We start from the raw sequence: 14632 nt of genomic DNA on the forward strand, positions 1-14632 counted from the left end.
GTGGGCACATGTCCTGGCTAAAGTAGAGATCAGGGGTGGGCAAACCTTATGACCCTGCGCGCCACAAAAGTGAAATATTCACATGGCCGCAGATAACCGCAAGTTACACCGTGTGGCGGTCACTCGCCCGGTTCACTTGCGCTGGTTGGCCGAGATATTTAGGATAAAAAAAATCTGTGGGAGCGCCCTGGAAGTGCTCGTACCGGGGCTCTGTCCACTTAAGCAGTTTTCTATTTCGGATAAAATGTATACCACAAAGTTACAAATGATTTGCCTCTCTATCGAGTTGCACTTTGAACTGACTGGCAGCCACACGTGGATTGAGTCACGGTTTGGGCACCACGGGTTTATCCGCGAGCGGAACACATTCTGGCTGATAACACGGTATAGCTGGATGGCTCCGTCAAAACGAAGTTGATCGTTGTTAGTGGGAGCTGTCATCCACCTGTCATAACATTGATGCAGTTTCTGCAAAGAGAATAAATCGGTTTAACATGTAGGCTTTCACGACCAATATCATCCATAATACAGGTTTTTTTTTAGGTTAGATCGTGTACATGTCGTTAAACCCGCCAGCACCCGACACTGCCAATCAGTAAGGTTTGCCACACATATACGACAATTTATAACTAGTACAGCACACCGGTGTGTTGGAGGAAATCCACATTTATAATCTGAGTATGAAGTTTCATCAGTAATTACAAGGAGCATCATCAGGCACAGCCAGATTTTCAGAATAAATCGAGTGGAATGTCGAAGATGAATCTATTACTTACATCTTGAGATCACGGTGGCAACGCATATTCAGATTTTTATTTAATCCAAAAAACGTAAGAAACGTGTCAATTATTAAGCGCAAAAGTGAATGCGTAACACCGTGATAATGCTATTTTACAACAGTTCACATTCATTATCCAGCTGTGGTTTACCGAGGCTTGTAGACTATAACATTTGCCTAAGCGGCTGGGACTTTTCCCATGAGATTTCATTGACTCGGAGTTTACAGACAAACACCGAGGCTGTGGCCCCAAGCTGTTCAGCACGAGTGGGAAGAAAACACACTTTAAAAGGGACTTTCAGCCACACACGTTCCCTATAGCAGGCTCTGGTTACATCACTGCAGCATTGCCATCCTATCTATTAATACCAATGCAGTGATGCTACTAGAGCGCTCTTATGGTATGCAAAAGTCACTTTAAAGTTATGTATTCGCATTCACTGGGTATTACAACTCGTTATGACAGCTTTGGACAGGTATCTCAGGTCGCCTGCAAGGTAAGAACCACGTATTTGTGGGTTGTGTTTTTTACCTTTAAAACCTACAAGTTTGTCTTGATGTGGGTCCTTGTTCAGTCTTCTCTCTTTTTGCATTAGTTTTCTCCCCTTTTGGTTTGCAACTGTTTTCAGCATCATGTCATGTAGCAAGTTCTGATACGGAACTCTCAAAGAAAGCAGTGTACCACCTTGCAATAGGATGACCCACAGAATTACTCTTGAAGTCACTTCAATTGCTTTGTTCATGCACACGACGGAAAAGCACTTTATGTGCCCTGCAGTGTCCGTTGCATGTCAATCAAACCAATGTCTTTAAATTATCCACTCATAGCTAGTTAAGAGCCGAATGAGATCAAGAGTCTCTCACAAATTGACAACTCAGTTTAAATAAGCGCAGCAAAGCAGAACGTTCTAAATATAAACAGAAAACTCTGAAAAACGTCGTTTATTGTTTTTTTTCTCCAACAGAATAAACAAAGAAAAATAAATCCTAATCGACAGTTGCGGGCATTTTCATTATTATTTCGTAACATTTTCATTAGTAACTTGTCAAACAATAACGGCGTATCAAAACCTGAGAGGGGAATGGATGCTACGCGTAGAGCAACATCATACCACTCCTTCACAAAACTATCAAACTGCAATGTTAAACTTTTGGAACATGATGATAATTTGGACCCCGTGTCTCACATTACAAGGGGGTCCCCTCTGGGGAGGCTTAGCACTTAGCAGGTGCTTTAACTGGGGCAGCAATATCTTCGTGTAAAGCCCATAAACAAATTCGCGCCACTGCAATTTCCTGTTGACAAATTAACAATGCTTTGCCAGACTGAGTACACAGGTGAATATGCCATAATTTAGATAATTACATTTTACAGATAAAATAATATCACGACGTTTCGATCGCAACACATGCAATCGTCATCAAGTGAGAAATATCGCGGGATATTATTTTCATTATTTGATCTATGTACGTGGCTTTACCGAAAGACCCAAGAATATGAATTCCTGCAGTCACGAAAGCTTTAAGTCAAGATTGAACATTTCACAGTTTGGATTTTTTGAATGTTCAGTCATTGGTTGAAACTCAACTCGCTAAATTTGAGCATCATGGTTAATCACGGGGCTATGTCTCCTGGGCTTGAACTCAAGATCTCAGCAGTGCTGAGCTCAGCGCTCCAACACGGCATCAGCTTGGCATGTAAACATCTCACCCCAACAGCCATTTCACTCAGTCATTATACAGGGGTGCAAAGAACAGCAAATTCCAATTCTTTTATCTAATTTTTATGGTCTTGTTTGTAATAATTCAAATTTATTCTGTCTCATTAATACAGCAGTGTTACCTCCATTAGACTGTCGCTTGCATGCAACTTAGAGCCCTTTATCAATCCACTGCTGGATGGAGGCCTCCCCACACCTATTTGACCATCTTTCACCAAGCTTATCAGTGTAGGTTGGTGAAGGGGAGTCCGGGGCCTGGTTTAGATATCGCTCGCCACGGCTGTTAGCAATCGCCGGCAAACAAACTCAAGCTATTCGGATTCACAGCGCAGCACGCTGATCACTTGCCCCACCGCGCCCCCCGTCATTTGCATATAATTCGCCTAAATTGTGAAAAAAAAGAATCTATATGAACCTCTGACTCTACACATATTGACGTGCATGACATTAGCTTCCCTAAGCCACCGGGCGACCTCTGGCTCAATCTTCACGAAGGTACTGCTCTGGGAGTTCCTCTTCCTGCAGGTACGCGGGCTGAGAGGATTTGACCTGCGGGGAGGAACCCTTGCTGCCGGCCTCCTTCTGCTTTGCCAGCAATGCCGTGCGCTGGATCTCACCCACTTGCACCTTGGCCACCTTCGTCTCAGCCGCCCTGGCCAGGGCATGAGCCTCCTCCAACTGCTCCTGCAGCAGTTGCAGGTGAGTGAGTGCTACTTTTGCCGCCATTTCCACACCTGGCAGAGAACACACGAGCAATTGTAGAGTTTGAGGTTTTCCACCGGCACTAGGGTCTCATAGGGTTATCATCAGTACCAAGTATATGCTCGAATATTAAAAGGGTAAATTAAAAAACAAGCTGCAGTTGATGTTGTGCGCCAAATTAGTATGGTGAGATGGATCTCAGGGATCATAAGACTGGATTGGCAAATCTGCGCGATACATGGCTAATCCATTAACCCCATTGTCAAACTCAAAAAGCATAAGACGTCCATCTAATTGCCTTTTAACTATCCCTAGAGCAAGAAAATGAAAAGGCCATAAAACCTTTGCCGTTGCAGCACCAACCTTTCGGAACAACATTGTTTCCTTCTATAACGTCGTAAATCTTCCTTCAAAATGCATCCTTAAGCAGAAGATTAGTGCTGGATACAACAATCATTTGCAAGTGTGATTTGTCACTTTCATCCTGTGCCATGTATCGATAGTAACATTTTAATGTGCATTTTTTACGACTGTCTTTGATGTTGTTTTGCTGCCTTGCTTAAGCTGGGGAATTGGTGTACTTATGTAATATAGAATACGACGTTTCGATTTCAACACAAGCAATCGTCATCAGGTAGAAAACAAACCTAGTGAACTTAGAAATACAATGCAATACAACACAGAGTCGGCTAACACAACAGTCAGCACCTTACCTGGTTGATTACATTCTTCCAAAGATTGCTAAATTTAAGAGAGAGACGAAACATAGATACTGTGTGTCTCTGTGTTGTCTCTCTCTGCTTGCGTGTCTGTCTGTCTCCGTGTTTGTGTTTTGTCTCTCTAAAATGTAGCAATCTTTGGAAGAACGTAATCAACTAGGTAGTGTATTGACTGTTATGTTAGCCGACTCTCTGTGTTGTATTGCATTATATTTCTAAGTTCGCTAGGTTTGTTTTCTACCTGATGACGATTGCTTGTGTTGCAATCGAAACGTCGTATTCTATAATTTAATTCATTTTCTTTCTACGTGACTTTACCGAAAGAACCAAAGAGTAATTCCTGCAGTCACGAAAAGATTCAAATCAAGTTTTATGCAATATACTTTATCTATTTTAGATATTACATTTTTGTGATTTGTCTTCTTTTCCTATACTTTGCACTCCGACCGTTGTCTGTATTGTAATAATAGGGGTTTTTCCATTTTTTTTCTGGCAACAAAACTGAAACCGTTTTTTTTACAAGGATTCATGTCTGCATTAACCACAATACCTGCAGTCAAAATGCAAACAAAAAACATACTATGATATTATATGCATTGTCCTTGAAACTGATTGGTCCACACCAAGGGACGGCTTTCTTTTGAGCCTCGACCCAATTGGTGCTCAACCAGATGATGGCAAAAGAAAGCTGTCCCTTGGTGTGGACCAATCAATTTCAAGGACAATGCATATAATATCATAGTATGTTTTTTGTTTGCATTTTGACTTCAGGTATTGTGGTTAATGCAGACATGAATCCTTGTAAAAAAAGGTTTCAGTTTTGTTGCCAGAAAAAAGGGGAAAAAACCCTATTATTACATTTTGGTACTGGCAAAGGAGGTCTAATGATGTTGTCTGTATTGTTTGTTTTTGTAACTTTCTGACCCACCCGTATTGGACATCTGTGAAAAAGAGCTTCATAGCTTATTGGATTTCTCCATTGATAATTACATATTCTGATTCTGCATTGGGTCAGATATGGAGAGACAAGGAAGGCAAGAATGATGCTTGGTACCCATCTTAGATAAGCGCAAAGTCGACTCAGATGGCTAGAGGGCCCTTTGGTAAGAAGACAAGAAAACCACATCAATTTGGCCACCTGCATAAAATTGGCTATCAGGGGAATTTTTGAGACGTATGCAAGATCTGAGTCGCCACAGCCCATATTTTCTCTGCAGGTGGTGGGGGAGAGTGTTGAATTTGTTTCCACAAAGTTTCGTAGTACTTCGTCACCTCAGTCAGTGAACCCATGGCACCTGCAGGGTGTCCCCCATGACCTCCTGCTTCACGTGGCCTTCACGTCCACATAGCCTGGCACAAGTGCCGTGGTGACGTCACCGCCACTTAGTGGCGAATGGCGGTAGTTGTTGTTGGGGGGAGTGTGCAGAGGGCGGGTGGCAGCAGAGGGCACCTGCTTTGAAGGCAGCTTCGGCTGCCCCTTTCGAGAGGTACAGCGCCGCAGTCCACGTCTCCTCCATCTTCTGACACTCATCCTGCCGCCGGATGACCTGCGGCATCACAACAGATTATTTCACGACGGCAGTGGTGCATTGTGAAGTAACGTCGTGAAATGTTCCTTTGAAAAAATATCCAAAGATTACTGCTGGATAAGGTCACATTTGCCAATGTGATATGTAACTTTGATCCTTAACTGTGTATCGAAAATTCAATGTTAATGTGCCGTTGTATTGAGGGATTACTACTGTGTTGTGTTATCTTGCTGTGGTCTGGGACTGTTTTATTTTGCTGCCTTTCCCAAGCTTGATAAATCAGACTTATTGTCTGTATTTAGATCGAGTGACTTGCTTACCATCTCTATTTTGCACTCAAATCATGTATTTATGTTTGCTGTTTAACTTGCTAACCCGCCTCTACTGGACATCTGTGAAAAACAGCTTCACAGCTCATCAGATTCCTCCTCCTGCATCTAAATAAAGATCCTGATTCATCAACACATTCGTCAACCACATTGTGACCTTATAATGAAAAATATAAAATAAGTGATATTTTGGGAAATGGCCCTTCTTCCACCATGGATCACCTGCCAGTGCCACCACACCTCTGGTTTTGGTCGTCCGCTTTATCTCTCCTCTCTCATCACCCTGCACTACGGCTCACGGGAGAACTCTCCACGGCAGCGCAACTCAAAACTTCCTCCTCCTCTACACCAAGGACCAGGACCTTCACTGCCAGCCGTCGCTTCTCTGTGGCAGCCTCCGCCATCTGGAACGTGGCCATCATCATCCCCACTGATGCACATTCACAACAGCATTCAATCTACATAAACTTTTAAGAGACACTTTAAGGCTCCACATCTCTCGTCTGGCTTTCTGAGCGACAGGGAGCCTGGCTCTACGCCTCAGAGTAATTTATGTCTGTGAAATATTGCGTGTGTTAAGAATTGCATTGTTGTTATTATCATTACCTCTGAGCGAGCTTCAACAATAAGGTTCCAGACAGACTCCTCGTCCTTCGAGCTGAGCTGGGCCATCAGGTCCACGTACTGCTGCGAAAGCGATCCCATCGTGTGTAAGGCCTGCTCGCCAGCACACACACACACACAGAGATAAGCACACGCAAGTACATGCGTTTCTTCTAATCCATGCTGCGTACAACCACCACACTTGCTGGTCACAACACTTCTCTTTGCGCTTCTGTCCTCGCACTGCTCCACTTTAGAATTCCCTTCCATTCTCTCTTCCCAAAATCATGTCCTTGGCTCAATTCAAGAAAGCAAATGCACTCACGCTTATTATTTACCACTTCGTCAGTGCTCTTTGTTGCCAGCCGCTCGTTGTTGTGGGTTTTGTGCTCAACAACCATTATTTGACATTCTAACAGGAAACTATACATGGCATCTCCACGCAAGCTGTGCATGTGACTTCGAATCACTTGAAAAATGGAAACAAGCTGGAATGTTTCCCATTTACTTGTTTAACAAGGTCAGAACCCGAGAGACCGGGATCAGTCCTTTGCAAGAGTGACACGGGGCATGAGTTTGCTAATAAGGGGCAAATATTGCTGTGTACCGTCTCAATTGAATAATTTGCGGATCATTTTCAAATTTGGACCCCAACGCCGACTCTTGTGAATGACGTCAGGGGATCTTTAACGGTGAGTGAAGCAGTATATTATGGTTACTACACCCACAGTAATAATTATCGGTGCGGTGCTATATTTGAACCGTAAACCAAAAACTAAACTATTTGTTATTTTACCAGGCAAGGCCCACTGAGCTACATACAGTAGTTATTTTTCAGAAGCGACCTGGGCACAACTGATAGCTCAACAAAGTGGCTTATCATGTGGAAATTTACAGCGGCCAATTACTCGAAACGCATATTGAATCTTAATGTGGGCGGAAAATCAGGAGTACCCGGAGAAAAATCCATGTAACCATGGGAAGAACATGCAAACTCCAAATATACAACAGGCGTCAAGGGTCAGAACTGAACCCTTAAACCTCCTGTAATCCAGGCGAGGTAGTTAACATCTCGCCACCGTGGCACGCCGCCTCTATATCAAGCGGCGAATGCGCCACCGCTGGGCCACATCACCACCGCCCAATGGTTGTGTTGCAAGTGCTACGACGCCAACGTGCCTTGGTGTATCTGTCGAGGGAATCCAAGAGGGCCAGCGCGGCCTGAGAGAGAAAGGCAGTGGCTCCATCTGTGGCCAAGGAGGCGGCCCTTTTAAGCAGTGTCTCTTGACTCAGAGAGTTTGCCTCAGGGATCTGTGTTGCCACGCATTCATGACACAGGTAACAATTAATCAATTTACAGTAGGTGCTGTCATTATGAATACCATTGACAAAAAATCACTTTGAAACGAGATGCATTTCAAGTGTTTGACCCAGACCTACTAGAAAAGGGTATCTCAGTAAATATGAATTACTGTGCTTACATATTTGTCCTGGTTTCATACATTTTTTTCATTTAATAATTTAGTACATTTGGTATTCGCACCATTGTTATGGTGCAATGCTTTCACGAAAGCATTGTGTTCACAGACAATCGTAGTCTGAAGTAGTTTCACAATAGGGGCCCATGTTACTAAATATGCAATCCAATTAAGTATTCTGCAGGTAACATTAAAAAATTTGACAATGACAATGGCACACAATAGCCTACACTTTTCATCCACTGTGAAGCAGAAGGCGTGTAGTATCTTCCGGTTAATACATCTGCAATATTAACCAGGGCCACCTGTCGGATTCGAACTGTGAATTTCTGCAAAAAGCGGTGAACGTTAACCACTGGGCCACGCCACTGCCTCAACGTAACATATAAGTAAAATCTTGAGGTGGGTAACTCCGATTGAGTTGACATGGAATCACTCAAAACATTTGTTTGCTCATGACATATAGGTTAAATCTTGCAAATAAGAACCATAATTTAGCATTAGGCACACATAACAAAGGTAGAAGAGGCAGACAATACAAACAAGACCATGCAAACAAATGAGAAGTAAACTGACTCATGACCATCCGGTTAATCAGGAGAGTGAATTATTACATGCCAAACATTAATACACATGCTAAAAGACAAAGATCCCTCGAGTAACCTTGAAGACTGTTGTGCCAAGTGCCGTTAACAAGCGCCTATTCAGGCCTATATGGCGCACAAGGGGGTGGGCAGCACCACGTCTGGCTGTCTTTGTCTCCCCAATGTTTATGTTTACATAGAAGCTTGATAAATTACCACAGGTATATAGAGTACGAACATGCTGACAACAGTCAGGAAATTACGAAGTTAACAGCAGATCACCTTACCTGCACTGAGACACACACATACACACCATGTGTGAACATGCACCACACGTACAGTGGCACGCATGATTTGTGAAGCAGATAATATACACAGGTACGTAATCAAATTGACTTATTAGTTAGTTCATATCAACCCTACTACCAGACTAGGCAATCCCTGAGTTTCATTGAGGGCAATTAATCAACTTAGTCAAATAAAAAATGCCACTTTTAAATCACATTAAATGAGTAATCCTTTTGTTTTTTATATATATTTCGCTTTAGCAGTCATTACCTTCTGTAACAATACACGATGTATTTTTATTTACAATAGCCTCCTGATTCCAACTGATGAATGGGATATTGTCCATCATGTGTAGATTATTTTCGATTGCAATATTTTTCAGTATGGACTAAATGCATTTATTATGCAAACTTTAGAGGAAGTATATGGTTTTATCCTGTACCTGAACAGGATACTCTTTTAAAATGGACATCTAATTTATCTGTACTGATTTTTCAAATAATTGTTATATGAATACATGGCACTAAATGAAATAAATAATTGGAATGCCGTAACTGATGAATCCCATTGTCCTCAGAACCTGAAAAGTTCATAGCTGACTGACCGATGTCACTGATCAGTCATCAAGGATTGCTGCAATGAACTTGAAGGCTTTCACGAGGGCCCTGTATTGGAGGTGTGTGTTCAATTCCATTTTAAGGAATGGACTGCGTGTGTAAGGAAACCAAAAAATGCCAAGAAAATTCACGTAGAGAGCCATCGTGACCTCACTGGCAAACATGTCACCTCATTGCGTGCCATGGTGGCAAGTTGATAACTACTTCGCCTGGTATACAGGAGGTCGTGGGTTCAATCCCGACCCTGACTCCTATATATTTGGAGTTTGCATGTTCTCCTCGTGGTCTTTTGGATTTTTATCAGGGTCCTGCGGTTTTTCCCTCCACATTTAAAATCGTAATTGGCTGCAATAAACTTCTGCATGATAAGCCACTTCGTTGCGCTACCAATTGCGGCCGGGTCGCTTCTGAAAAAACAGTTTTATCGCTCAGTGGGCCTTACCTGGTAAAATAAATAAAAGTTTAGCTTTTAGCTTAGTTTAGACACTGTGGTGCTCGCGTGTGTATGTGTCTGTGTGTTGGGTCATACAGGGAGGACTGGGACAGCACAGAGGGAGGCTCCTGCCAAGGCCCCGACAGTCCCCAGCAGGTGAGGGCCCAGCAGCCTGCGTGCCCAGACGTGGAAGCTGCGCTTGGGAGGCAGCAGCACGGACCTACGTTTGAGCAAAGAGCAGAAGTCACGCTTTGGTGACAGGGGTGGAGAACACGTCCCGTGGGACACATCTGGTCTGTGACTTCACTTCATATGGTGCACAGCCACATCGGGGCCGACCACTTCAACACGGTCTGCACAGTATATTTGTCATGGCATACATCTACATTCAGAATCAGAATATTTACACTGGAGGAATCAGATGAGCTATAAAGCTCTTTTTTTCACCGATGTCTAGTAGGGGTACGGGGTAAGAACGTTACAATACACCTTAAATTCGCACGGTTGTGGCTACGCACGGTGCGAAAGGAGTTCAACATACATACTACAGGACAATATTTCCAACCTGGCAACACTTTCTAATATTAACGTGCTCAATCACCTTTTATTTTCATCTAGTCCTCAGCAATTAATGATGGGTAGTACAGGCCTGATCCAAATGTAGTTTCAACTAATGCGAGGCCCACCAAAGATATCCGAGTATCATTGCTAATTACATAATTGGAGACACGCTTAAAGTGTCGTATCCCCTACTTCAAACACTTCGCAACAAAGCGATTAGCACGGTGGGCTACGTATGGTGCGAATGACGTTCAACATACATGTCTATATTGGCAGTGGTGAAAAAAGCCAATTAACAAAAAACATAATACATTTGTAAATAACAATGTGGCCTTCAAAAGCAAAATATATAATATATAACATATAAATATATAATAAATTGCATTTCTTCACGTGGCTCAAAGCAAAATCCAGTTCCGCTCAATGCCAGTCTTACATTACAAGTGGGTTTACAATAAAACATGAGCGCGGTGATAATGAGGTGCTTGGTGCTGACCAGGCTCGTGTGATGGTTACGAGATGTGTTTGGCTGGCCTTGTGGTGTTGTTGGCAAGATGTTTGGCATTATTATAAGGTCTTTAATGTTGTATATTTAGGTATAAAGCAGGCGTTTGTGTATTAGGTGCGGGTTGATGAGGTCTGTGGTTAGTTAATGATGGTGTTTATGATGATGTGTTGTTGGTGTTTATCAATGTTGTTGGTGTTGATCAATGTTGTTGGTGTTTATCAATGTTGTTGGTGTTGATAGTGTTGTTGAGTTGTTGCAAATGAGCTATCGTTGTAGTTGATTAGGTGTGCAGTGGTTCGGGTTCCGTTGTAGAGGCGGTAATGTTTGTAATGAGATGTAAGTAACGAGGTATTGTTAACCACGCGTGTAGTTGATGACTGATAACTTGACGATTGTGTATACGATGAGGTGCAGTTTCCTCGTTGTAATTTGTTGATGAGGTATAGTTGATGCGAGTGTAAATATGCGCATTGATCGTGAGGTAGTGGTGATGTTATGCAGCAGATGCGTTTGTTTTTATGTAACTAAGATGATGAGGTGTTTACAAAGGTTTGTAATGGATTATGATTACGATGTATTGTGGTTGATTATATAAATCTGATGACGAGCTGAAATGGTTGTTGAGGTGTAACTTGATGAGGTAACTTGATGAGGTGTAACTTGATGAGGTTTAAGTTGATGAGGTTTAAGTTGATGAGGTGTAACTTGATGAGGTTTAAGTTGATGAGGTGTAAATTGATGTGTAACTTGATGAGGTGTAACTTGACGAGGTGTAACTTGATGAGGTAACTTGATGAGGTGTAACTTGACGAGGTGTAACTTGATGAGGTAACTTGATGAGGTGTAACTACTTGTTGCGATGTGCGCTGACGGCGTGGGTGGAATGAAGTTAACCTCCGACGAGCACGGTTGGCTACGTATGGTGTGAAAAAAGTTCAACGTACAGTAACGATATTTGTATACGATGACGATGAGACAGTGTGTGTACAGCTCAACGCGCGGAGGACTTGCAAATGTACAATTGACGTGTGGATAACGTATTAAGTTAGCGAGGCGAACATCGGTGGCGAGTGGAGTGACCATTGCTGCCGATAACGGCGCGGGTGACCTCTGTGGTGTCGTTTACTGCTGCTGAAGTGTAGCGAGCGAGCGTACAATGAGGAGGCGATGTGGCCATCGGTGGTAGAGTTAGCGGTCAGCGAACTGCACTGCGAACCCGGCGACCCGAGTTCGAATCCCGTCCACGGCCAACATCAATGTGACGCTCTTATCTCAACCGATCCTAGGCCCTCCCCTAGGTCGACTAAGCCTCAAAATCAATACCCCCCAGCGCGATGAAAACATCGCCACTGGGGAGACAAAGGCGGTCGGGCGTGGTGCTGGCCGCACACAGCCCCGTGCCGGCCTTCATATGTGCTCGCTAACAGCACTTTCCCTGACGGTGTACGAGAGGCTTTGTCGCCGCTGAGGATGACCTCTGTGTTGTTCATGCGGTATTGTTGGCGAGGCGTAACCGGTGCTGGCGTGTGTGTGTGTAATGACGACGAGGTTGTAGCTGCTGATGGCGAGGTGATGATGAGGTGATCCCCTCCTCCTCCTCCCCACACGAACCAACGGAGCAGTCGTAGAGCAGCGGTCGCCACCTCGCGGCCTCGTGTGGAGGCCATGCCGAGCACAGTGACGGCGTCGCGCACAACGTGACGCAGCGACGCGTCTCGGTTCAAACGACCATGACGTCACGCCTTTTGCAACTCGCGGCCTGACGTCACGAGTCCCGCCGAGAAGAGGATGACGTCATCTCCACGCCTCTCCACGCACTCCCCTGCCTCTCTCATGCTCGGTGTGGTCGGCACTTTGCTCCGTTCATCATTTCGGTTTTTTTTTGTTTTTGTTTATGTTTTTGCTTTATGTAAACCCCCCCCCTTTTAAATGAAAGACCCAACAAAATATTTTTTGTTATTTTTTCTGCTCTCCTTACCCCTTCCCTCTCTCTCTACCCCCTCTCTGCCCCTCCTCTCTCTCTGCCCCCCTCTCTGCCCCCCCTCTCTTCCTACTCCATTTCGCTCTCTCTCGCTCACTCTCTCGCTCTCTCTTTTTTTTATAACTACGACAAGTGCTGTACCTGCCCACTCCCTTCCACGCTCTCTCCTGCCTCTCCCCTCTCATCTCACTCCACTCCCCTCCACGCACTCTCCTACCTCTCATCTCACTCCACTCCCCTCCACCCACTCTCCTACCTCTCCCCTCTCATCTCACTCCACTCCCCTCCACCCACTCTCCTACCTCTCCCCTCTCATCTCACTCTACTCCCCTCCACCCACTCTCCCTCTCATCTCTCATCTCACTCCCCTCCACTCACTCTCCTACCTCTCATCTCACTCCACTCCCCTCCACCCACTCTCCTACCTCTCCCCTCTCATCTCACTCCACTCCCCTCCACGCACTCTCCTGCTACAGCCACCAAGGCTTTCTGTGGAAGCTCCCAGACTTTCGCTCAGGGGGAGCTCGCCGTCGTGCGCCTTCTTGTCTTCTGCTGCCCGCAGTCTTTAGATCTCGCTCCTCCCCCCTGTCCGTGATGTCCACTGTGTCCCCCTGTCCAGGCTTAAGCCTTGTCCTCTCTTCCTCTGCCTATGACTGACTGGCAGGTTTATTGTATTATCAAAGCATATTCGTGATGGTAAAAAAATAAAATATATATATGTTTAACATGTTTTCAACGCCTAAAGATAGGTTGTATATATGATTCGGCCAAGCGTGGCAAAGGATGTGTGAGTAATGAGGCAGGGCCGGTTACCGAGGCTGGCATAGGCGTAATGGGGCGCCGCTGGTGTGCAGGAAGTAATAGGTTCGATCCCGATCCTAACGCCTGCTGCTGTGTATTCGGAGTTTTTCGGTGTCTCTCGCTCTGCCCGTGGTCGCGTGGATTTTCCTCCGGGTCATCCGTTTATCCCTCCACATTTAGAACCAAGATCGCGCGTTTAGAGTCTTTGGCAGCTGTCACTTTCCACGTGATAAGCCGCTTCTCGCGTCTGTGGCCAGGTCACTTCTGAAGAAGAAGCTGCATAGCTCAGTTGGCCTTCGGGGTCGTCCATAAATGACGTCACGCGATTTTGGACGATTCTTGACCCCCCCCCCCCCTTCGTCAGACGGCGTCACAAAAAGGCAGACCCCCCCTCAAATATGACGTCACAAAGCTCTGCCCCCCCCCCCCAAATATAAAAAATGCTTAAAATCGCTTTAAACTCGCGCGTATTTAATGTGGCACCGCACTCTGATGTTGTAGGAGAAAACTTTTATTAAAAAGTCTATTTAATTCAGTAGATCGTGTTGTCTATATTTATTTAAAGTTGCGCGTTTTGATGTGACGTCACATTTCTCAACCCCCCCCCCCTCGTCACACATCGTCACAAATATCTGACCCCCCCGCCCCCCATGTGCCTGACGTCATTTATGGACGGCCCCTTACCTGGTAAAATAAAATTTAGTTAAGAAAAACAGAACGAAGCGTGGCCCCATCGTTTATAAATCTACTCTGCACAGATGTCCAGTAGGGGAGGGGGTCATAACGTTACAACAACAGAATATCACGATAGCAGTGCAAACTATAGCAAAGGTAAACACATCACACGACAAAAATTTATTTGCTCAGTTGAACAGTGCACGAACCACTGCACCACCACAAACACATACGTGTTCAAGGACAAAGATCCCCCGTATAGCCTTATAGACTGTTGGGGCAAGTGCTGTTAGCGAGCACCTATGAAGGCCGGCACGGCACACGA

At 44.6% G+C, this 14632-nt stretch overlaps 1 protein-coding gene across 2 annotated transcripts; it reads right to left on the reverse strand.

The window, feature by feature from the left end:
• Positions 1–1705: 1705 nt before the first annotated feature.
• On the reverse strand, positions 1706–12601 carry LOC116953162 (diablo IAP-binding mitochondrial protein). 2 transcript variants are annotated; one of them, XM_032973075.2, is made up of 6 exons: positions 12462–12601; positions 9878–10001; positions 7561–7692; positions 6385–6495; positions 5371–5467; positions 1706–3233 (listed from the first exon to the last, which is right to left on the reverse strand). In XM_032973075.2, the coding sequence occupies exons 1-6, from the start codon at positions 12515–12517 to the stop codon at positions 2980–2982; spliced, it is 774 nt and encodes a 257-aa protein (XP_032828966.1). In that variant the 5' UTR covers positions 12518–12601; the 3' UTR covers positions 1706–2979. The 2 variants fall into 2 exon arrangements, with proteins under 2 accessions (XP_032828966.1, XP_032828968.1); XM_032973077.2 differs by lacking the exon at positions 7561–7692.
• Between the last annotated feature and the right edge of the window lie 2031 nt (positions 12602–14632).

This window comes from Petromyzon marinus, unplaced genomic scaffold, assembly GCF_048934315.1.
Source record: "Petromyzon marinus isolate PM22_M1 ecotype Great Lakes invasive population unplaced genomic scaffold, UKy_Petmar_22M1.pri1.0 PM_Scaffold_149, whole genome shotgun sequence".
NCBI lineage: Eukaryota > Metazoa > Chordata > Hyperoartia > Petromyzontiformes > Petromyzontidae > Petromyzon > Petromyzon marinus.

What these genes read in the sequence shown, in the direction of transcription:
- LOC116953162 (XM_032973075.2), bottom strand. Translation starts at nt 12,517, where the DNA reads ATGGCCTCCACACGAGGCCGCGAGGTGGCGACCGCTGCTCTACGACTG. An exon ending in CCCTCGACAGATACACCAAG is followed by an intron (nt 6,496 to 7,560) that starts GCACGTTGGCGT and finishes GCTGGCGAGCAG; the next exon opens with GCCTTACACACGATGGGATC. An exon ending in CGAAGCTGCCTTCAAAGCAG is followed by an intron (nt 3,234 to 5,370) that starts GTGCCCTCTGCT and finishes GTTCTCTGCCAG; the next exon opens with GTGTGGAAATGGCGGCAAAA.